This window comes from Acartia tonsa, chromosome 13, assembly GCF_053477335.1.
Source record: "Acartia tonsa isolate MP-2025a chromosome 13, ASM5347733v1, whole genome shotgun sequence".
Classification (NCBI taxonomy): domain Eukaryota; kingdom Metazoa; phylum Arthropoda; class Copepoda; order Calanoida; family Acartiidae; genus Acartia; species Acartia tonsa.
Window position 1 is genome coordinate 38,405,086 of NC_137272.1, and position 24,634 is coordinate 38,429,719.

Consider the following 24,634-nt stretch of genomic DNA (forward strand, 5'->3'; position numbering starts at 1 on the left):
ACAGAATTCTCTATTAAAATCAATTATTGTTTTATTCCCAGCTATCGGATGCGCCCCTTGCATCTAGAGGCTTATTTTTCAAAGAGGTAAGGAATTGGCAGAAAATAGCCTAAAACTATCCAAAGTCTTAAATAAAAAAAATAATAGCTAAAGCCATCCAAGACATATGTAAAGTTTCCCTAAAATGGGGAACTAATTTGGTAAATAAGTTACTGGAATCTAAAGCTTTAGATAAAAGAAACCATACTACTGTCTGTCTATCTCCCTTTTTGGTCTTTACTGTGAAGCTTTAGTAGGTCCTAGGAACTTTTTTTTATATGTATAGGGGAGGGCACTACAAACGCTTTATTAGCTACTAGTAAATAAAAAGCACCATGGAAAACTACAACAATTATAATTTAAAAAATAATCTTTTGTTTTAAGCAAAACATAACTATAATTTATTGTGTTACTGTGCAGAAAAAAACTATAGGTACTCCTTTATGTTTGTACTTAAAAATTAAAAATATACATTTTCTAATGTTTAGGTGTTACATTTGAGGATTAATAATATGTAGTAAAACATTTTTATCTAAACAATAAAAACTTAAAGATAAGAAGTTTTATTTTAAATTTAGTTTTATTTGGATTTTATTTGTGTTATGATGTTTTTTTTCTAATGAAGTGAGATAAGAGATAAGGTAATATTAAAATTTTATTTTTAGTAGCGAAGCTACTCTATAATTCACTTTGTCTGTCCGTCCGTCCGGAACGCTATTAGAGAAATGGGATTTACTCAGCTCAAATAAAAGATAGAAGGCTGAAACTTTTTGTCAACATTTCCATCATTAAGAAGCACAATTAATTATTAAACATCCATGGCGGTCGTACTTCTTTTTAGCAGGTTTTTGGCTATTTTTATAATTTTCACATTTCCCCCATATCTATCGTGTTCATACTCCGATTTTAAAATTTATTTTGTTAAAGATATCAAAATTAAACATCCCGTCGTTTACAGAAAACAACCATGGAGGTCAGACTGACTTTTAGCAGATTTTGCTACAGTTCTCACCATCCAGTATGTAATTTACTTTGACCGTAGGTCTGTCAGTCATCATACAAAATAAAATAAGGTTTTTTGTTTGGTTTCGTTAATAAATCTATTCTATATTTTAACAAATAATCTTTAAATCTTCTTGTAAGTTACTATGAATTTTCATCCCCTAGGAGTTACTGGACAATCATGACAAGAAAAGCAAAGATTAATTATTTAAAATATTGAACAAGTACTTCATAAAACCACTCCTGAAGGGAGCTAATCAATGGCCATTTTATCAGTTGCTTTGCTAAAGTCACGGAAATTCAGCCTTAAATAAATCATATATAGAGTGGTGTTATGAAAGACTTCATAAAAGCAAAGTTGTAAAGAATGAGTGTAAGGGAGAAATTTTGTTTATCATCATTAGAGATTTAGAGCAATTTATCGTCTATTGTTTTATCCCTTATGATCCCTGCTAAAACATATTTTCATTAGAAAGATGCCCTCCAAATATGGAGCTCATGTGATGACAGATGCTGTGCCTATAGCACATAATATCAATGAACCTACAATAACACAAGAACATAGACGAGATGCTGGTAGTAATGATGGTAGGTTTTAGTCTAGGGTTTTAGACTGCGTAGAAATGGCAAGAAAATCAAATCAAAGAGAACCTATAACATATAGAAATAAATATTATTAATAATGAAAAAGACTGAAAAAACTACAGACATTCAGAAGTTGAAAAAATATTATATCACAAGAGAAAAATTTTATTCTTTTTACTAATCCTTTGGATAACTGTTCACCTACCTCTCATATGCTTCTTATCCTTAACTACCCTTGTCCTATATACTTTGACTCATGAGCTTTCTCATTACATTAACATGTAACAAACAAACTCTTTAATGATGCTCAGTTCTAGGTCAAAAAGACCTTCCAAACTTTTGAATCAATTTTTTTGAGTACTTTTCTGTTTTTGTAGATGGTAACAGATTGCATTTGGCTTGTGAAGAGGGAAATATATCCTTGGTGAAGCAACTCCTTGATGAGGGGGTTGTAAAGATAAAGGACAAGAACAGAGATGGTAAGTTTTTTTCCATAGATATTAGGCATATTAGTTATAATTATTTTGACCTCTAAATGACCCTTTTATATATTACTCTGAGTTTATCCAACTTTTAGGGCATGATCCATTAACAGTGGCTATTCTCCACGGACACCTGAATATTGTTCAGCTTTTCATTCAGAGAGGATATGACATCGAAGAAAAGGTCAGCCATGGTAGGTTTATTTGTTACTAATAATACAGTGAGTGTAATTGTTTCTCAAAAATACAAATTTGAAAAAGAGATTCTTTATCTAATTACAATGTTTTTAAAACATAAATTAGCAATTTATGATAGAAAATAAATTGTTAGAAATATGACTCTGGCCTAGAATGTTAATTAGGTTAGGTTATAGGCTAGGGGGGCAAGCGCTTATGGCTAGTGGGTCGAGCGCTGTGGCTAGATAGCCAAAGGGTTGATTGCCATGGCTAGAGTCAAAGTTCCAGGAGGAGGTGGGGGGGGGGGGTGGGAGGGCGGTGGTGGGGTACTAAAATTTTGTGTAGTCTCTGAGAGAATTGAACCCGCAACCTACGGATAAGGAAACCGACATTCTATAAATGAGCTATGCAGGAGTCCAGGTATTTGTAGTAATAAAAGACAATGTGGAGAAAAATTAATAAACAGATTTGCCAAACATTAAATATTCAGTTACCAACTAAAAATGAAAAAAAAATAGGAACAATTTTCTAATATTTTTATGAATTCTACTTTTTAATTCTTCTAGCTTTCTTTTCTATTATATCTTACAAATAATATTTTAAAATAAAAAATGATAAATCTAGCCAATAACGTGATAATTTTAGAACTCCGCCTCTAGTAAATAATAATAGGGATAAAAAAAACTTTTTTTTTCATCCTACCCCTTGTGGCCACTGATAAGGATTATAGAGTGACAAGTTGAAGTTTGTCAAGATGATTAATAGATTTACTAATCTCTATTTCAATTTAGACCGTTCCTGTTTACACTGGGCCATATTTGCAGGACATCAGTCAATCATCAAGTTTCTGATTGATTATGGAGCAAATGTTCATGATACAACTCCAAGAGGTCAATTTCTTTTATTTTTCCTTAAAAGAACCATGCAAGAAATATTCTGCTTTAACTGCTGAAAGACTGTTACGAGTCGACCCAATACCCAAAATTTGAAGCCTCCAGCTTCAAAAACAAAAAAGTTATGGACATTTCAAAATCATATTTTTAGTACATTGAAAATTTTTAAAGTTTTTCATTGTTAATAACAAAAATTAAAATACATTGCCTAGAAAGAAAATCATTAGCTTATTTTTGGCAGAAACTTAGGATACCAGTAACTGATAACATTTTTACAATAAAAACACTCTTCTTTATAGTCAAAAACCATTAAAAAAATCTGTTTAATTTGTGTTGTATTGAGTTACTGGCAGTCTAAGTTTCTGATAAAGATAAGCTTTTAATTTTGCTTCCAGACGACGTAATTTAATATTGAAATTTTCATTTAGTACAATGACAATCTTTCAAAATTTTCATTGCACTAAAAGAATCATTTTGAAATATCTGTAACTTTTTTTGTTATTGAAGCTGGAGGCTTCAAATTTTGGGTATTGGGTCTACTCATGGCAGGCTTTAAGCAGTTAAAGCGAAGTATTTCTTGCAGGCTTCCTTTAATTCAGATAATGATGAATAATTATTAGTTTAGATAACATGAAATAGAATTGTATAATTTTAACATATAACAACATCCATAGAGGAAAGCTCTGAAACGGTATGACAGACGAACATTAACTTTTGTAGAGTGACAAAACTGTATATACAAAATATGAATATATAAGTTTTAACAAAATTATATGTAAATATGTTGCAAAACTTCTTAATTACATAATTCTGTTTAAGGACATACTGACATTTTTAGTACTTGATTATAGAGATGGGTTGCTCAAAATTTTGTACCTTATTGTAATAGGAATCAGTATTTCAAAAATCAGATCAATCAGATGATTTTATTACATAAACAAATGTTGTTAAAAAAGTAAAAAAATCAACATGTTTAAAATGGATGTATGGACATTCTGGTAACAATTATAGAGTTGTAACGCTTTCTAAATCGTACCTAACTACTACAGGAATCATCATGCAAAGTTTGAAATCAATAGGACAATTCTAAAATGCCTAAATTAACAAAAAAGCTTTCTGTTATGGACAGTCTGACAGAAGAACGGACGGACTGATCGACCTTAATTATAGAAAAGCTTCACCTTTAAAAATGTTTAGGAGCCACATGTTTACATCTTGCAAGTCGAAATGGTGATGAAAAGACAGCTCTACTCCTGCTGGAAAAAGGTGTTGATATACACGCCAAAAATATCAGAGGTGATTAAAAACAAAATAAGAGAAATGCCAATAATTTTTATTATTTATGGATGGATGGATGATCTTCAAGTGTTATTTTTTTATCTCTTAAAAATCTTGAAAATCCTATCAAATCATATTCTAAAATTTTTTATTTTTCAGGTGAAACTTGTCTCCATTTTGCCAGCGAAGAAGGACATGCTTCACTTGTCCAACTACTTATGGAGAAAGGATGTAGAATAGATGCTAAAAATAATTTGGGTAATATTTTTCCTGATTTATACAGTTAGGGAGTTGAATCCATTTTTATAAAAGCAGAAACATAATCTATGATTATGGTTTTGACCCTGTAAAACTGTAATCTACCCTTCCACTTTCCCCTCTCTTGGTGAAGATATCTTCAACGCCGATACGATTTTTGAAATGTAAGATTCCACTTTCAATAGAGGCGAAACTGAAATCATACATTCATGTTTACATATCAGTGTATTCATAAACATTGATTTCCTTATTTATATCGACATAATAGTAATGTATCATTCTACTTTCAATAGAGACAAAACTGGAATGATACATTCAAGATAACATATTATATATTTAAATCGACATAGTAGAAATGGTACATATTAAATAGTTTTTTTTATATTTTTATCTATTTAAAGTTTTTAAGAAAAAAAGGACCTAAAAATAAAGGTTGCTAACACTTAACAATCAGGCCCATTTCCAGACCTTAATCGTTCAATGCTCCCCCCCTCCACATATCATCTCAGCTCCTATTAGAGTTAGATGGCAAAAAAATTGTGCATGTTCCCTGTTAAATAATAAATTTCCGACTTTAAGTGAGACAAAGTCATTTTTCCTTTACTTCACCCTTTCATTTAACAACTTTATTTTTTAAGGTTAATTAAAATGTTAAATGAATGTAATTTCCTTATTTTTGAAGCTAGAACAATTTTTTCAGAAAATGTTTATCTTAAAGTAAATTTTGTATTAGAAATCTCAAAACATAAATTTTATTATTCGTTGGCTTAACAACTTTGGGGACTTTTACTGAATTTTGATTGGTTGGTTTAACCACTACTATCTATAATACAAAGTAAAACGATGTCTTTCTGTCTGTCTGTACGACAATTCGTCTGTCCCTTAAGATCTCGGTAACAACTGAACCGATCGGATTCTACTCTTCAGGGTATATACCTATTGGTCCTGTTGTGGTTTTAAGCTATTTTCTTGGGGGGTGGGACAACCCCAACCCCCCTAAAAATGAAAATCCCCCCCTCCAAAAAAAAATTATGGTGATGCCCAGAAATTATGGGCGCAGCACCAGAATTTTTTTTTTTTTTTTTTTTTTTTAATTTTTTAAAAATTTCCACATGGGGCAAAGCTCCTCGAGGCTAGGGGCGAAGCCGCTAGTACTTAATAATATAACCATTCAAAATCCAATAAAAGTCCCCAAAGTTGTTAAGCCAGCCAATAAGAAAACGTTATCGTAAAACTTTGGGGACTAGTGTAATAAACAGTCCTTTGTCCACCTCTCTCTCTGCTAGTTCCCAAAGTTTTACAATAACGTTTTCATTTTTGTTTGCTTAACATCTTTCGGGACTTTTACTAAATTTTAATTGGTTAGTTTATTCAGTATAGTGTCAAAACTTTTCAACCACTGATGGTAAATTACAGTAGGGGTATTTTTGGGAATGTACATCCATTTATCGGCTATTGTCTTAAACCCATTAGATCCCTGGTGGCGATAAACTTGAATTAAAGTACCTAGAGGTATTGAACCAGCTAAGAAGGTAATTTCAGTCCAATGTTCCCTACCTCCCTGGGTACAATAAAAGTTGTCTACAGAGAGGGAAAAAAGGACGAAAAATTAAATAAATTCTGTCTATAATAACATGAGAAAACAGAATGAGAAGGACAGTAGCACCCTGTAATCGTTATCAGAAAGTCCTGAATGTTCATTTAAAAAATTTGACGAAGCTTTTTAATTAAGAGTTATAACAATATAAATTGATAAGATACATACAAAATGTTATTGCCTTTAAGCGACGTTTTCTACAAAAAGGGTTGGTAGAAGTCTAATGTATGTCTAAAAAAATCACTCTTATGGTTTGCAGGTTTCTATAACTATATCTTTTTAATATGTTAACTTCACTCTTAGCAAAATAAGGGAGGGTTCAAATTTCAGTAGTACCCAAAGTTTTATAAACATTTGTTGGATTTATAAATTTGTTTACTTTTATTTAATCTTAATTGGTTCATGAAAACTGGCATTGTCAAAACTAAACAGCCAAGATTAGTTGTTTATTGCATCTGATTTTCCAGTTTTGTTAGACCCGAAGGGGCGAAGGTCCAGTCTAACAAAACTGGTGTTCATATTAAAACTTTTTACTTTACAATTTGTAGAAAAATGTCTATATACATTACAATACATGGTTTCAAGTATGGATTAGACGGGTCTGATCCAGCGGATATTAATTGGTTTCGTAGCCATACTGTAAAATCAAAAAAAATCATGGACAGAATGACGGACAGGCAGAAAAGTGAATTTTAGAGTACAATCGCATTTTATTCTTTCTTAGTTAGTATATATGTATCCAGAGAGGGAGGAGACAATTGACTGCTTATTACAATAGTACACAAAGTTTTACAATAACGTTTTCTTATTCATTGGCTTTGATTGGTTGATTAAATTGTATTTATAAACGTTGGAACCACTAATTTCAATCTACAGAAGGGGTTATTTAGTGCGTCATCATTATGGATGTGCATTAATCTATCGGCCATTGTCTTATCTCTTTAGAACCCTGATATGTTTCATAATTTTATTTGTTAGCTTTGCTTAAGTGAAAGCTTTTCATTACATTAACCCTTAACGGTCGGGGGAGGGGGGGGGGGGCGTTGAACGCCCCCCCATCCGGTTTTTTCTTTCTCATTTTCTGTGTGTGAAAGATAAAGAGCCCAAACTGCGTGACTTTTTAAGTATGGGTATGACACATAACTGAGAGTTGGAATTTTTTGAATATCTTCATCCTGGCGGGCATAGGATGCCAGCAAACCTGGCAGGGTGATCCAGGTAAAGAGCAAAAATATTTTTTTGACTTAAACAAAGCATTTTATCTTATTAAAATACTAAAATATCCTCTAGTAGTACATTCTAATATGAATTACAGGTGTTAAAGTCAATTTCAGGTTCCAGGTATGATCTTGCAGGTCCTGATCCTCCAGGTCTCCAGAAATCTTTAAAAGGCTCCTGTGACCGCAATTTTTGACTTAGAGACTTCAAATTTTAAACTTAAGCTTTTCTTACATGTCTACATAACCTATTAAAATTTCATAAAGATCCGCCGCCGTTTTCCCGCTGTCGCCGACTGCGGCGGCTGGCAGCTGCCAAGTACAGCTGCGGCCGCTGAAATTTATGTTTTGATATTTCTAATAAAAAATTTACATAAAGATAAACATTTTCTGTAAAAACATTGTTCTTCTAACTTCACAAATAAGAAAATTACAGCCGTTTGAAATTTTTCAGTAAAAAAGGACCTAAAAACAAAGGTTATTAAATAAAGGGGTGAAGGAAGCGAAAATTGACTTTGTATCACTTAAGGTCGGAAATTCATTATCAAACAGGGGACTTTCAGCCCTCTAGCTCTAATAGGAACTGAGATAATAAGGGGGGGCGTTGAATATGAATTACAGGCGTTAAAGTCAATTTCAGGTTCCAGGTATGATCTTGCAGGTCCTGATCCTCCAGGTCTCCAGAAATCTTTAAAAGGCTCCTGTGACCGCATTTTTTGACTTAGAGACTTCAAATTTTAAACTTAAGCTTTTCTTACATGTCTACATAACCTATTAAAATTTCATAAAGATCCGCCGCCGTTTTCCCGCTGTCGCCGACTGCGGCGGCTGGCAGCTGCCAAGTACAGCTGCGGCCGCTGAAATTTATGTTTTGATATTTCTAATAAAAAATTTACATAAAGATAAACATTTTCTGTAAAAACATTGTTCTTCTAACTTCACAAATAAGAAAATTACAGCCGTTTGAAATTTTTCAGTAAAAAAGGACCTAAAAACAAAGGTTATTAAATAAAGGGGTGAAGGAAGCGAAAATTGACTTTGAATCACTTAAGGTCGGAAATTCATTATCAAACAGGGGACTTTTAGCCCTCTAGCTCTAATAGGAACTGAGATAATAAGGGGGGGCGTTGAATATGAATTACAGGTGTTAAAGTCAATTTCAGGTTCCAGGTATGATCTTGCAGGTCCTGATCCTCCAGGTCTCCAGAAATCTTTAAAAGGCTCCTGTGACCGCAATTTTTGACTTAGAGACTTCAAATTTTAAACTTAAGCTTTTCTTACATGTCTACATAACCTATTAAAATTTCATAAAGATCCGCCGCCGTTTTCCCGCTGTCGCCGACTGCGGCGGCTGGCAGCTGCCAAGTACAGCTGCGGCCGCTGAAATTTATGTTTTGATATTTCTAATAAAAAATTTACATAAAGATAAACATTTTCTGTAAAAACATTGTTCTTCTAACTTCACAAATAAGAAAATTACAGCCGTTTGAAATTTTTCAGTAAAAAAGGACCTAAAAACAAAGGTTATTAAATAAAGGGGTGAAGGAAGCGAAAATTGACTTTGAATCACTTAAGGTCGGAAATTCATTATCAAACAGGGGACTTTTAGCCCTCTAGCTCTAATAGGAACTGAGATAATAAGGGGGGGCGTTGAACGCCCCCCCCCCCCTCCGACTGATTAAGGTGCGGCAAGGGGCCCGACTGTAAGAGGTTAAGTTTTAAGTCTTAAGTATGTGTTATAACATATATAACATAGGCCGAAGTTAAACTTTAGCTGAGAGTGATAGGACAATGGCAAATTGGTTATCATACCTTTTTACATAAAAATGAAATGGTTTGGCAAGGATAATTAATATTCCATCGTCCTTTACCATTATCCCAAAGTTAATTAAATCTATGAGGCCTTTGAATCTAATTTAAGTTATTTGAAATATATTTAAATCTATTTTTACAGTTTTAAAGAATCCTTAGATAAGAATTACCTTTACATAAATTCAATCCACCTACAATGAAAGCCAAAAAAGACAGGCAAAATTTCTGCATTCTATTTTGTACTTCAGTTTGAATTTTCATTGGTTTGAAATAAATGCACATTTAAAATAATCTTTGTCTAAGAAAAGATAAATATACCATACGTGATTTTATTTTACTTTTTGGGCTAATTGTTATCGCTGAGAGAAAAGAAAAATAAGTATTAATTTTAAAAGCTATTGATCCATCTCAACCCAAGAATGCTTTATCAAACTAACATCTTTGTACAGGCCATATATATATTTAAATAACTAAGGTTATCATTCTCAATCGTCCTGTAAAGGAAAAAAAACACAAATCAGTAAATAATACATACAAAAAGTCTATTTTTGACAAATTTGAATAAGATATATAACATTCTTTTTTTCTTTTGATTTAATGAATTGTAGAGATGTATCGCATTTTTTTAAAAGGTTATGTAATTAAAAATGCTGTTAAAATTAAATTTTCATAATTTATATTAATAAAAACACATACCTATAAACTTTTTTGACATTTTAAACATATTTACACTCCCGCTACATATCAATTTATGGTCTAACAGAAGACCACAGTGAAACAAATTTTCAAATTTAAACAAACAAATAAGTATTTTTTCTGTTGATTTTTTGGTATCTGTGCATATAAAAGGAAACAGCATTATCCTCTTGGGAATTGTTTATCAATTTTGAAAATTTGGGTACCCTCCCCCTAGATATACCACACTTTTCTGGGATCTTGCTGTGTCAAGTATCAACTGTGAGGAATACCAAAGGATAACTCCATGCAAAATTTGAGCCGGATCCGGCCTAAACTGGCCGGGATTTTTATAAAAAAAACATTTTTTTCCCGGTTTTTATGGGGTATCTGTAAATCAAGCCCCCTCCTGGGTACGCCCCAATATTGAATTTTGCTTGAAGGTCTGATCTGAATTCCTCAACACTGGAGTTGAGAAAATGGTTAAAATCCGGTCTTTTGACCGGTTTCCGGTAATTTCCAGCCCATAAAAGAATTAAAAAATCAAAATTTCATCTAAAATTAAAAATAATATGCTTTTAATTCCATTTTTCATTAATAATTTTTCAAAAATCAAAAAGCTTAGGTAATGAAGATAGTTTTAACAACTTAAAATGTGAAAAAAGGTTGAAAATTGACAAACTTATGTTAATTTGAAAAATGTTGGTAAATCCTAAAAATTTGACGAATTTATATATACTGTGAAATAGACAGACTTACATAAGTTAATGATAGAGTAGACTTAATATTCAATTCAAAATGCAAACAGATTTTTAAGTATTTATTATATTGGATTAAATGCAGTTTTTGAGTAAATAAGATTATATATAGATACTTTATTTAGAAATGATTAAATATATTAATAATTCAAAACTACTGATTATTTAAGCTGGAAAGTTCTGAAGTAGCAGGATGTCTGTCTGTATATCAGGACACCGAGCAACAGGATGACTGTCTGTCTAATTAATACAATGTATTAATTAACTATGCACTTTGAAGGGGTAGAATATCTGCCTATACAAACTAGCTAAAGTAGCAGGATGTCTGTAAATAGCTGTATTGGTCTTAATAAAGACTCGAACCCAAACCAGTTAATGTTCTGTGTTAGGACTCTCAATATCAACTGACTTAAATATATTTTCTCTTTATTCTTTCTGAGAGCAATTGAAGAGTAATTAAGAGTAACAACTAAAATATGTCTGCAAACTTAAATATATGACATCACAACATAAATATATGACATTTACCCCCTTCTGAAACCATCCAGCTAAGCATGGTTTCACCATCCATCAGGTTGATCCAACAAACTGGGATCAATGTCTTCACTGGGTGAACCTACATCGAAATTAACCCCGGCCTCAAGTCCTTCATCTCCTTCACCCACTGGAGGAGGAGTGTTCAGCGCCCCTCCACCAACCTCAGCCGAGACACCCACTGTTGCTGCCATGACAGCATTACTCGCTGCAGCAGCTACTGGCCCTCCTACAGCAACCATCACAGCATCATTTACAGCCGAGGCAGTATCATTCGCAACAGCCACCTCTGCAGCAACCGCTGACCCATCTGCCGGCATTGCCACCTCCATCTCAACACCACCAGCGACCTGAACACCTCCCGAAACCATCATCACCCCGTTGTTAGCTTCAGCACCGCCAGAAGTCCCAGCCTGTTGCAACTGCCAATATGCCGCCGCCGGTAAGTCATTGTTTATTCTGCGCCGGATCTCGGACAGCTCGCTAAAAATATTAGACAGGTGCCTTTGCACCTCAGCCTCTTTTTGCGCCATCTCAGAAATAGCCTCTTGAACCTTAGTTCCCTGCCCTGCCAAAACACTTTCTACCTGTTGCCCCACCTGCTGTCCCAACTTGATTGAACTACTTTCCCAATTATCAGTCATTGCTGTCTGTACACGCTGTACCAGATAAGAAGCCTTTTGCTGTGCAGTAGTAGCCACCATTTGCTGTACCTCCGTATCTACCTTCCTTATACATTCCATTAGATCCTTCTTATGCGTGGCCAACATATCTTTAATCCGTTTATGACCGTCTGTCTGCCAAAGTTTCTGTGCAGTGTTCAAACTTTTGACTGATTCTTTTACAGCCTCACGAATTTTTTCCTCAACCATAGGCTTTAGAGTCACAGCAACAGAATTACTGATTCTACCTATATCTTCATCACTGAGCGGCGCCAAACCACGTCTGTCATTCTTGCGCTCAGCCTTATTTCTCTCGACTTCAGCACGCAAATCTGGTAACTCCCTCTTCTGTTTAGGCCCAAGAGAATCTGCCCCAGCAGGCCGCTTGACCACGCCCCTTCTGGAAGTACCTTCCCCAGCATCATCATAAGCCTTGCTGGCTCCCTTAGTCCTGACCGACCCAGCAGCCTGTTTTGGCACAAACTTACCAAACCTGCGCCGTCCCTCACCAGAACTAGTATCTGCCACCTTTTGTTCAGGCTTGTCTGTTGGAGGCTCAGCCCAACTGTCTAGCTCCGAACCACTCTGTTCACTAGGCAAACGATCCCTGGAATCAAGCTCAACCTCAAGGCCCACGTTGCCAACATCGTCTTCGTCATCATACCCAGGCTCATACCTGGGCGACTCTACATCATACTGCCTCCTATCATCTCTTCTATACACAACATGCCGCCGATTAGCTCTACCAGCATCCAGCATCTCAACAGACGGTTCACGCTCCTCCCGCCGAACAGACGCCCGCTGATACCGCCTCTCGTTTCCATCTCCATTTCCTGATAATAATCAATAATTAAATATTAACATTTTAATATTTTAACATTTATCATATATAAGACGACATTCAAAACGAAATACTTTACACAAATTATATTTATCAGGGATGCCAAATTTTAATTACTGCCTTCCCGAAGGATAACGCGAAAATTTAACGCAGTTACACAGTTTGCCCAAACAACCAACACACAGCAATCCAACAACCACCCCCACAGCACCCATCACAGCCATAACAAAATGCTGCCAACTATTAGTCAACCAATCAATCGAGGTATTATACAGATGTACAAACCAATCTTCTGTAACCTCTACAACAAAAGCATGTGAATTAGCAGCCAATTCCGAAAGTTTAGCCTCTTCCACAGACTCCAACACCTGTCCTATCTCTCCCTTATCCAACAGATGCTCAAAATTCAACGGTACCTTCAACCAACTATCCTCCAGCCGTTTAGTCTGAACCAGCTGCATTCCTGCCCCCTTGTTGCCTAGATATAATCCAGGTTTAACTCTCACAAATACTGGATTTTTCCTGCACTCGACAGCCATCAACAAGGAAACATTTTTAACTAATCTTGTGAACGGTTCTACAGCAACAATTCTATCGTCCATGAACAAAGAAAAATGACCAAGATAACACGGCAAATTCGCTCCTAAAGTCACATTCAACCATCTTTTTTTACACACAGACACAAGTTCCATCTCCCCTAGATGTTGTACCAACAAATTTCCGACTTGTTTGATGTTGGAATGAAACAAATTATTCTCCCAACACCCCTGTTCTGCCTGCAAAATCCTTTCCACCTGATGGTATGAAGAAGTCAGCTGTAGTAATAAAGCACCATCCTCCTCCTTTCTACGCATCCAAGGAAAAAAATTCTTTTTAGCTGTTGTAATCCACAAAAATACATCCGGAACATTGGTATGAAAATAATGCAAATCAGTCAGAAAGTCAGAAAACTCCACTTTTTTCCCCAGTTTCAATCCCAACGAAAACTGTGGGGAAATCGCCAACCAACTTTGGCCACCCTGATTACTAGCATCATCTGCCATATTAGAAAATGTAAACAAAGTTAACTAATTATATTTTTACAATAAAATACCCATTTTTATAGTCAAAATCATAAAAAAAAATAAGTTTAACTTGGGTTGTACCAAGTGTACTGTAGCCAATCAGAAGGCTGAATCAGCTAAGCAACCAATCACAGCTGAGCTTGTAGTAGTTTACCCCTTTGTTTCCGCTATGATTTTTGTTTACAAATGCAATTTAAATCAAATTTTTTTCATAGATTTTGACTATGGAATTTGGTGTTTTTATTTTAAAAATGTAATCAGTTACCGGCAATCTAAGTTTCTGACAAAGATAAAGTTATAATTTTATGTCTAGGTGACCTAATTTAATATTGTTTTTTTCTTTTATGAGCATTGTAAATCTTTCAAAATTTTCATTGTACATAATATGCTATTTTGAAATGCCTAGAACTTTTTTGTTATTGAAGCTGAAGACTTTAAATTTGGGGTATTGGGTCTACTTAAAGGACGCCTGTAAGAAATACCACGCTTTAACTGCTGAAAGACTGCCACAAGTAGACCCAATACCCGAAATTTAAAGCCTTCAGCTTCAATAACAAAAAAGTTCTAGGCATTTCAAAATAGCATTTTATGTACAATGAAAATTTTGAAAGATTTACAATGCTTATAAAAGAAAAAAACAATATTAAATTACGTTGCCTAGATACAAAATTATGACTTTATCTTTGTCAGAAACTTAGATTGCAGGTAACTGATTACATTTTTACAATAAAAACACCACATCACAAAGTCAAAATCCATGAAAAAAATTCGATTTAAATTGCATTTTTAAACGAAAATCAAACGGAAACAAAGGGGGAAACTAAGACAAGCTCAGCTGTGATTGGTTGTTTAGCTTATTCAGCCTTCTGATTGGCTACAGTACACTCGGTACAATGCAAGTTAAACTTAATTTTTTTTAATGATTTTGATTATAAAAATGGGTATTTTTATTGTAAAAATATAATTAGTTACTGGTTGCCTAAATTTATGACAAAAATAAGCTTATAATTTTGTTTCTAGGCCACGTAGTTTAATTTCAAAATTTCTAACATTAGCACTGCAATTCTTTCAAAATTTTTATTGTATATAAAATGTTTTTTTAAAATGCCTACAACTTTTTTGTTATAGAAGCTGAAGGCTTCAAATTTAGGGTATTGGGTCTACTTGTGGCAGTCTTTCAGCAGTTAAAGCGTGGTATTTCTTGCAGGCTTCCTTTAATTGTGGCAGTCTTTTAGCAAATAAAGCGTGGTATTTCTTGCAGGCCTCCTTTAAGGGTAGTTTTAGGGTCTCAACGTTTGACAAAAAAAAAATTTTTAATCCATAAAAATCTTTTTAACTAAGAATTCTCCGTACTTTTTAAATCGGTTGAGAGCTTTAAAAAAGAGTTAATATTTTTTTCAAAAATAACCAGAGTTTATGGCGGGGCATTTTCATTTTTGAAAAAAAAATTTGAATTTGATTTTTAAGGTTAATTTTTAGGTTTTCCTAAATTCAATATGGGCTTTTTAAGAATCAGGCCTAAAAGTGGGTAGGACAGTGTTTTTTTATGAAAAAATTTAAATTTAATTTTTTCATAAAATGTATTTAAAAAAATGTTTTTTGTCATAGAAGGAATAGTCTAATCCTTATGAAAATTTTTGTGGATAATCCCTCTAACCAAACCTAAATACATTTGATTGGCCATTTGGCTGTTTTTCATTGATTTCTTTTAGGTTGAAAAAAACTTTATTGGTTTAGCCCCCCTGTGGGGTATTAATCTGTCGACTTTGAGTCCAATTATATCAAACTTCTAAAAGTCCTAGGATAACCTGATAGTCTTTTCCATAAGCTTTCTAATGATCTTGGTTTTATTAGAAAATATTAATATTTTCCCTATTTATTTTCTTCCAAAAAAACTGAAAAAATTACTGGTTTGTTTAGAGGGATTATCCCAGATTTAAGATTTTTTGGATAGGCCTCCAGGTTCTGGAGCTCCAGGCCTCCAGGTGGTCTCTCTACAAGTAAAAATGAAAAAAAAAAAAATTTTTAAGAGTTAGATGTCAGCTTATGAGACAAAATATGTGAATAACAATCAAAAAGAAGCATATTTTGTTATAAGTTAACCTCTAACTCTTCAAAAAAAAATCTTATTTTTAATCTTTACCTGTACAGAGACCACCTGGAGGCCTGGAGCTCCGGAACCTGGAGGCCTATCCAAAAAATTTTAAATCTGGGGGAAATTCATCATATAAAAATGATTTTATCCCTAATAACCTATCCTCTCAGTCCAAAGATAAAGCCTATACACCAGGTTTATGCAAATGTGTCAGAACTCCCCCCCCCCCCCATAATCCCTTCTTTCCTGTAAGCAGTTTATGACGAAAGTTGAAGATTTGGCCGATATAATCCAAATAAGCAAAAATTTTCATCAATTGCTTATAAGAAATTTAACATAAAATCTAATAACCTATTCTCTCAGTCCAAAGATAAAGCTTATACACCAGGATTACGCAAATATGTCAGAACTTCCCCCCCCCCCCTCCCTTATTACTCCTCCTTCTTTTTCTTCAATTCAACTGATACAAGCAACTTTTACTATAAATGTCTAAGGATTTATTTACTCCATCCACTTTTAACTCACAAATCAGACCAAATTGTTCAGTAATTTACCACAAAAATGCACAATTAGATAAGCAAATAACCTCTTAGTGCTTACTTACACGGTGAGAGATTACTAGGGAAATATTAAGATTAAAAAAATGAACAAAAAAATTACAAATATATACAATTGAATTAATTAATAACAACTTTCTTAAAATAATTTTGAATACTCATTTGATATGATTTTTAAAGTACTTTTTTAAAATAAACAAAACATCTTTTATATACGCTCTTTGTATGTTTCATTAATTTAATTAAGAATATACAACAATGTTTAAATTATATATAAAATCTATGCTTTTTTCACAATTGACATAATTTTAAAATAGTATAGTACATTTCTATTATGTCGATGTTAAAAAAGTAATTGAAGATTACAGAAACATAGATATTAAAAATGTAAACCATGATTCCAGTTTCGCCCCTATTGAAAGTGGAATCTTACATTTCAAATATCGTATCGGCGTTGAAGATATCTTCACCAAGAGAGGCAAAATTGGAATCTTACATTTCAAAAATCGTATAGGCGTTGAAGATATCTTCACCAAGAGAGGGGAAAGTGGAAGGGTAGATTACAGTTTTACAGGGTCAAAACCATAATCATAGATTATGTTTCTGCTTTTATAAAAATGGATTCAACTCCCTAACTGTTATAATATTAATTAAACTTATGTCATTATGTAGCAAACAAGAAACAAATAAACATTTACTATAAAATAAAAATTATATAATGGAGGGTGTCACAGAAAAATTTTCAGTTTTTCAGTTCTAGGAAATAAATATAAGCAGTAGGAATAAAATAAAATTAATTTTGTATTCTTTGTAATATGTAAGCCAATTTACTTGCAGTGTTTTTAAAATCTGTTAAACATTTCACTTAATCTTAATTTAGCAGAAAAAGTAAAAAGATTTTTGTATGTACCGAAGGATCTCATTGACCACTGAACCGATCAGGTTCTCCTTAACAGGGTATCTTCTCATAGGTCCCTCTCAAGATAAATCGCCCCTAGAAAAAAATTAACCCACCCCCGCCAAAACAACATGATTTTTCCAACAAAAATTAAAAATTGAGGAGCACCCCCTCACTAAAAAAAAATTTTACCCGCCAAATTTTTTTTACTTTTTATTTTGAAATCTAAAATAAGAAATTGGGTTCTCAAATGCCCCTAGAGGACTCTAGGAGGCATATCCGCTAGTTTAGCATAAATTACTAACTGAACATCACTATATTAGGATGAAGATTAATTTCTGTTTTTATTATTTTATATTCATGTTTTCTTATATTCTAGTGGCTCCGCCCCTAGAGGCCTCTAGTGGCATTTAAATGCTTCTTTTTATTTTAAATATCTAATTTGAGAAATAATTTGTGTATTGTCAATCAGCTGTTAAATTCATGTCTATACGCAGCCCTACTACGCTACGTAGAGACATTCCATACGCTAGCAACACTATGCGGCAGGAATATTTTTTTTTCTTCTCGATTTTATTGTGATTTTTCTTGGGAGGGTAGTGGTACCCTACCCCAAAATAGTTATAAACAAACAAACATCCTGTTATTTTAGTATAAGGATATACATAGATCTTGAAATGATTTTAGGCATATTTGCTATAAAACAAACCCTAGATGCTGTAGGGGGAAAGATGCTAGTAATATACATACAGGGTGAGTCAGAAAAAAACTGAGTTTTTCGATTTTCTGATACAACCAGTAGAAATATGGAAAAAGCAATTATAGGTTCTTGTTCTCTATAAAAATATACATTAAACTTAGAAAAGGTGTTTTTGAATATCTCTGAAAACAGCGGCGCTTTTTAGAGCATAAAGATTTTAAAAAGTGTGTGTGTTGACCTTTTTGGCCATTATTTTGTACTTTTTAGGTAGATTTACTTATAATAAAAAATGTCTACCATTCTAAAAATATAAACAAACATATTTTTTGATTATTAAAATTTTTATTCAACAGATTGTAAATTTTTAACATCTTAAAAATACAATTTATTTAAATTAAATTATCACATTATAAATCAAATGTTTTGTTGTAATCTATTGTTAAGATTTATTACCCCATGACCGGAAAACCAGCTCATGACCAGAAATATTTCATCTTGTTACCTAAATTCATCCCCCCTTCCCCTGAATTTCCTCTATATTTGGTACAAGACTGGATTTAATCTCCAAAATCTCTGCCCTCTTTAGACAAATTATACTTGTGTGTTATAATCCATCCTAATAACTTCATTTAAATAGGGTAGGGTTTCTAAAAGGCATTTTTATTCTAGAAATTCAAACCTTGATAATTTTTTTATCTTAAAAGATTTTTTTGTCAAATAAAAAGGTTTTTTTTCTTTTTACTATAAGCTATGTTATTATAGAAGATTCTTTTAAACCACATCCATCACAATCAAGAAATATGAAAAAATGACAAATTGCAGTATTCTAAAAATGCTTTTGTGAGGAGCCAAAAAGCATTTCACCTTTAAAACTCATTAAAGTACTTTTCTTAGACCTTTTTCTAAATAAATTTTGAAATGTTAAGATTTTTTTATACAAAATTGATTAGTTATTTTGATTTTTCTTGATCAACATTTTTCACACAAGGCATTTTTTGAAACCATACACCTATCATAGAGGCCGCATTTTTAGAGATAATGAAAAACACCTTTTACAAGTTTGATGTGCTTTTGTATAGAGAACAAGGACATATAATTATTTTTTCTGTATTCCTTCTGGTTGTTTCTGAAAATCGAAAAACTCAGTTTTTTCTGACTCACCCTGTATATTTTAGGTCAATGGCCATTAGATATGCTGTCAGAATCAAAATTAAGTATTAAGAAAATAGAAGAAATTAGAAATATTCTAGGTAATTAATTAAAATTGTATTTTGATATGGGTATAATAATTCAATAAAATTGTAATCAGAAGATAGGCAGACATTATAACTGCAAATAAAAAAAATTGCATCAAAAAATTATTTTAAGAAATTTTAGCACCAGATGGAGACCTGTTTTATCATGGAGTAGGTTGAAACAGTTTGTGTAAAGTTACTCATTCCTATTCAAGCTCAATGTTCAAGCGCATCAATAATAGGTATCTAATGAGAGCTACCCTTACCCTTACCAATTATGGCAGTTGTTTCAAATTTAGTCACAATAATGTAGATACTTTCTATAGTGGAACTTAGGATAAATGCATTGATATTGTGAACTTGTTGACTATTCATGAACATTAGGGATTAAAATTGACTTAAATAAATCTTATTTAGAAAATCTTCCAATACATGTAGCAGTGAGGGCAGGAGATCTTGATAAAGTGAAAGATCTTGTCAATAGGAATTTTAATAAAACCAATAGATCAGGTACATTTGAATATTTAAAAAGTACACATGAATTTAATTGCTGAGAAAATTTTATATAATTTGCAATACTTATCTTTAATTATCAATATGGTTTACTAAAATTATTTAAAACTTTTCTGAAATTAGATTTAGGTTAATGGTCAGAACAGATTGACTTTTACATCTATGTTTATTTAAATTGTTTAGTACAGGACAACATTACAAATTATCTTTCCTTGTGTTTAAATTCAGTTACATCAGCTGCAGAGATTGCTATAATGTATGAGAAATTGGATATTCTTGAATATCTTGTTGATATAGATTCAAACATGGAGAAATGTAAGCAATAATTTTGTTTCCTAAATATCTAAAAAAAATAGCAAACATTCTAAGATTTGGTCAATTGACAATTTAACTATAAATGTTTCTTTAAAACCAAGTGTATTTAAAATTAAAAGTGGTTAGGAGATTCTTCCCAAGAAATTTCAGTTTTCTATCTTTAATACTATAAGAGTGAATTGCTTGTAACACTTAAAGTTTCAATGTCCCCTGAAGCAATACTGACTTACCAAGTAATCATATGATACAAATGGTCATATTGAAATTGTTAAATGTAGAGTGGAGTTAATTTAAAAAGTTAATATTAATTAGATATCCGACTAATACAAGTTGCTGTAGAACATGGTAATGCTAAATTAGTAAAGTTTCTTTATGAGATTCAGGGAAATAAAAACTGGGGTAAGTATTTATACCTTGTTAGAGGAAAAGAACAACTTCATATCTAACATTTAATGTTATAACTGTAAATTCTAAGTATGATTATTAAACAATTATTCAATATTCTAGAGATGGTATATTTGGAGGAAGTAAAAAAAGTTGGTATAGAGAAATTTCTGTACAAGAAAGATAGTACTACTAAAGTTGAAGAATTTCTTGGAATTTTGTTGCTTCTTTCATGTAAAAATGATGAAAATATTCTTGTGACAGAAATCAGTAATTTAGTATTATATCATGAGTCAGGTCCTTTGGCAAAGTGGAGAAAAAAATACCAAATAAATCAATCTACAATTGCATTCCAAGAAATGGTTTACAATATAATTCATTTTGCTGAAAAAAATGGTAAAACTCCTCTATTCCATATCCATCAAAACAACAATATGAAAAATGCATTAGAGCTATTATATAATGAAAGGCAAGCACACGCAAATAGAACAGAAGCTTTGAAATGTATCAGAAGCAATGCAGGCAGTTTTCGTATGGATGCTTGGCTAATAGACACCTACAAAGTAGTGCATCCTAAAACTGGAATTGGAAGGAAAACAAGTGCATTTGTAGCTGTTTTATTGCAAATATTTCTTTCTATCTGTTTTGTTGGCCTTGATTTTTACTCTGACATGGTGTTGGTTGTGGACTATTGGTACAAGGCATTTGATACTAATAATGCTCTAAATGATTCGATGTGTCCTGTTGAAAATTTTGAAACATGCCTCTCCAATGAAATTTGGTTAAACATAAGTGTGATCTCTCACGAAGACATCCCACTCTTAATCAAGATGGCTGAAAATGTAAACTGTACCCTGTCCAGAAAGTGGATTTCCTGTATTGATATTGATATTGAAAATACTCAGCGCTTATATGAACCAGCATTCTATATAATGCTTCTTACCGTAATAATATCATCAGTTTCCTATTTGTGGATAACATACAGGACAGAGATTGATGTGGAAGGAAATATCTTCAAGAAAATATCATTGAAGATAATTTGGCCAGTTATATACATGTTAGAAGAGTTTAAACTAAGAAAGGATCCAGATCAGATACTTGATGACAGTCTCAAAGACATAGAATATTCATGGAAGCTTCTGAAAGCCATTGAAAATGGAATAGAGAATTATATTCAGTTCTTTATACAACTATTTCTTTTAGCTCCTTATATTAGTTTCCTTCTGTCTTTACCAATCAGAGATTTGTTATGGATGGGAGTTTCTAACTTGATTGGCATATTCAATCCTCCTGAAACGATCTGTGGTGGAAATGGTGGCTATTCTGCACTTGGAAAGCTTTTCCTATCTGTGCTTTCACTCAGTTATGGTACTGCATCCAGACAAGCCACAAGACGTGGTCAGACTTTGAGTCAGACTTTTAAGAACTTGGCTCTATGGTTAAGTTTTGTATTGCTCTGCTTTGCAAGAATTATTTCAATTTTCTCACTTCTTGCTCTTGACAAACCTTTTCTTTCTTCTTTAGCTTTTGCTTCTGTCCATATTGCTCTAGTGCTATTGATACTGGTGAAAACAAACGAATTACAAGAAATTTCTGGACTATTTCCTTGCATTCTAACTAGTATTGCATCACATACTGTGTTAATCAACTTTCATAATGTGAATGGAAAAACCAAATCATTCCAGAAACAGCTGTTGTTCCACAGTTTAGTTATGATAGAGAATATTATTCTCTTGTCAATACCTCTGATGAGTCCTGATACCAACTCCTCAACAGACTGCTTCAAAACAACTTCTTCAGAACTTTACATAGCTGGGTCACTTTGGTTAGCAGGAATTGTTTTACTTGTAAGTATTGTTGTATTGTATGGACTATAGTAAGGTTAACTTCGTTGATTTGCAAAAGATTCATTTTACAGATATTCCTTGATGGTTCTTGATTTCCATTTACTCACAAAACCTTTCATCCCCTGAAAAAGTTGTCTAAAATCATGCATTCCAAACACTTAAAACATGAAAAATGAAACATAATCGCCCCTATCCAGCAGTAATATTAAGAAATAAGACTTTTTTTTATTGAAGCAAATGAAAATTGGGCTTGTCTAAATAGATTTTGCTTTCAATTACATAAGTTACATAAATAATTATTGATGTTTAGACCTTATGTTTAAATAATAATGGATAATGATAAAAATTATATATTTTTAAATCTAATTACAAGATAATCTACTACAAATTCCTTCATCCCATGGCTGATGTCAATGGTCCAAAACTTTCTCAGTTTATTCCTTGTAAGGAAAGTTGTAAACAAGGTAAGATTGTTGATGTGATGACCTAACTTTTATATGTGAACTAAAGAAAACTCCAATAAATATTTAATCACCTAAATTGATTTAAAGGTGCTTTAGTTAAAAAGCAAAGTTATTGAGTTTTCTACTGTAGTTATAGGAACCTTGCAAGAAACACACCGATCTAACTGCTGAAAGACTGCCACAAGTAGATCCAATACCCCAAATTTGAAGCCTTCAGCTTTAAGAACAAAAAAGTTGTAGGCATTTTATTGAAGCTGAAGGCTTCAAATTTGGGGTATTGGGTCTACTTAAGGCAGTCTTTTAGCAGTTAAAGAATTGTATTACTTGCAGGGTTCCTTTAATGTAGTATGATCAGACTGACGTACAAAGTAAGTTATACAATAAACTTTTATAACCAAAAATCAAAATATTCACTTTGAATCAATACATTTATTTTAAGATACTTTAATATTATTGCCAAAAATATAAGAGAACAATAAACTGTAATATATAATTCCATGGATCAAACTTATATACTAAATAATGATTTTAAAGCAAAGGTAAAATGCCTTGTCATGTTTAACCTGGATCCAGCCAAGCCACCAACAGCCCCAGCGGATAGTTCAACACCAGGAATGATGTCTAACCACAACTGCAAAACAAATAGGACTAATTTAGGTTAGCACTAATTTTAGCTAGGATGAAATGTTACCTATGATTAGTTGTTATTTGCTAATTTTCTGCAGACTTAATAGTGAATTAATTTAGAAGGAGCAAGGCTACTCTACAAGGCACTTTGATGCTACATTTATTGAAATCCCACTATGCATTAAAAAAAATAAATAATGAAATTGTTTTAGATATTGAAAAGGGTGTTGTTGAACATGATGGAACAATTAAAGAGACAGATGTGTTGCTTGACCATACAAAGGTACTACTTCAAAAATAAAAAAAAGTTTAAAGACTTTCCAAGTATAGCATCAAACCAATTAATAACCGCTGGATTAGAACCAGCTCTGAGCCCCTTGTGGCTAACAAAACTGGAAAGAAATAATCTGTCAATAATATGATGCGACAAATAAATATTCTTTTCTACAAATATTAATTAAAACATATATTTTTTTCAGGATAATGACAACTACCGAAAACAAGATTTAAACAAAGCATAAAAATATAAGAATTTATATTTTTTTCATGCTATAGGTAGCTATTTAACTTCATATGCTAATATTTTAAATGGTTTTACTGCTTTTTAACACTGTTGGGTTCTTTATTTGTGTTTTATGATGTATTTAAATTTAATTTTTGCATATTTTATTTAAATATTGCTATTTTATTCTTAATTAGTACAATAAATAATGAGTGATTAAATAATTCCATATTGGTAGCACTCCTACTCTGCAATTTTTTATATGTCTGTGAATGGTCATTATCTCTTATCAACAACTAGCAGTCACGCCCCTAGAGGCCTCTAGGACAATTCAAGTAAGAAAGAGGGTGGGTTGGGGTGAGTCAACACAATCTAATTTCAATTTTAGTTTCAAGGGGAAAAAATCTTTTTCAATGTAACCAGCATACTCTGCATTTTGAAATGCAATGTAACGCGCTTAGTCGCATTGGGTAACCAATACTCATCAGACAACCAACCCCTTGATTGCACGACCTTTGGCTGAGAAGTCCTAACTGTGCATGGTAATGAGTTGCGCTTGTTTTGATCCGAGGCATTCCCCCTACTCTAACTATTTATGTCGCGCAACTGACATAGCGGCAGTG

The 24,634-nt window shown here is 32.7% G+C and overlaps 1 protein-coding gene across 1 annotated transcript; it reads left to right on the forward strand.

Moving 5' to 3' along the window:
- The first annotated feature begins 611 nt into the window (after positions 1-611).
- Positions 612-24,232, forward strand: LOC145303718 (uncharacterized). The gene is made up of 16 exons (XM_080145323.1): positions 612-680; positions 1,514-1,629; positions 2,004-2,105; positions 2,204-2,302; positions 3,077-3,175; positions 4,376-4,474; positions 4,616-4,714; positions 19,300-19,374; positions 19,777-19,869; positions 20,101-20,187; positions 20,500-20,586; positions 20,695-22,418; positions 22,792-22,882; positions 23,417-23,539; positions 23,722-23,792; positions 23,989-24,232. Exons 2-16 carry the CDS (start codon positions 1,518-1,520, stop codon positions 24,028-24,030), a joined length of 3,003 nt encoding a protein of 1,000 aa, XP_080001449.1. The 5' UTR covers positions 612-680; positions 1,514-1,517; the 3' UTR covers positions 24,031-24,232.
- The last annotated feature ends 402 nt before the right edge of the window (positions 24,233-24,634 follow it).

Coding starts and splice junctions, on each gene's coding strand:
- LOC145303718 (XM_080145323.1), top strand. CDS start 1,518: ATGCCCTCCAAATATGGAGCTCATGTGATGACAGATGCTGTGCCTATA. Junction 2,106..2,203: donor AAAGGACAAGAACAGAGATG/GTAAGTTTTTTT, acceptor TCCAACTTTTAG/GGCATGATCCATTAACAGTG. Junction 23,793..23,988: donor TGTTGCTTGACCATACAAAG/GTACTACTTCAA, acceptor TATTTTTTTCAG/GATAATGACAACTACCGAAA.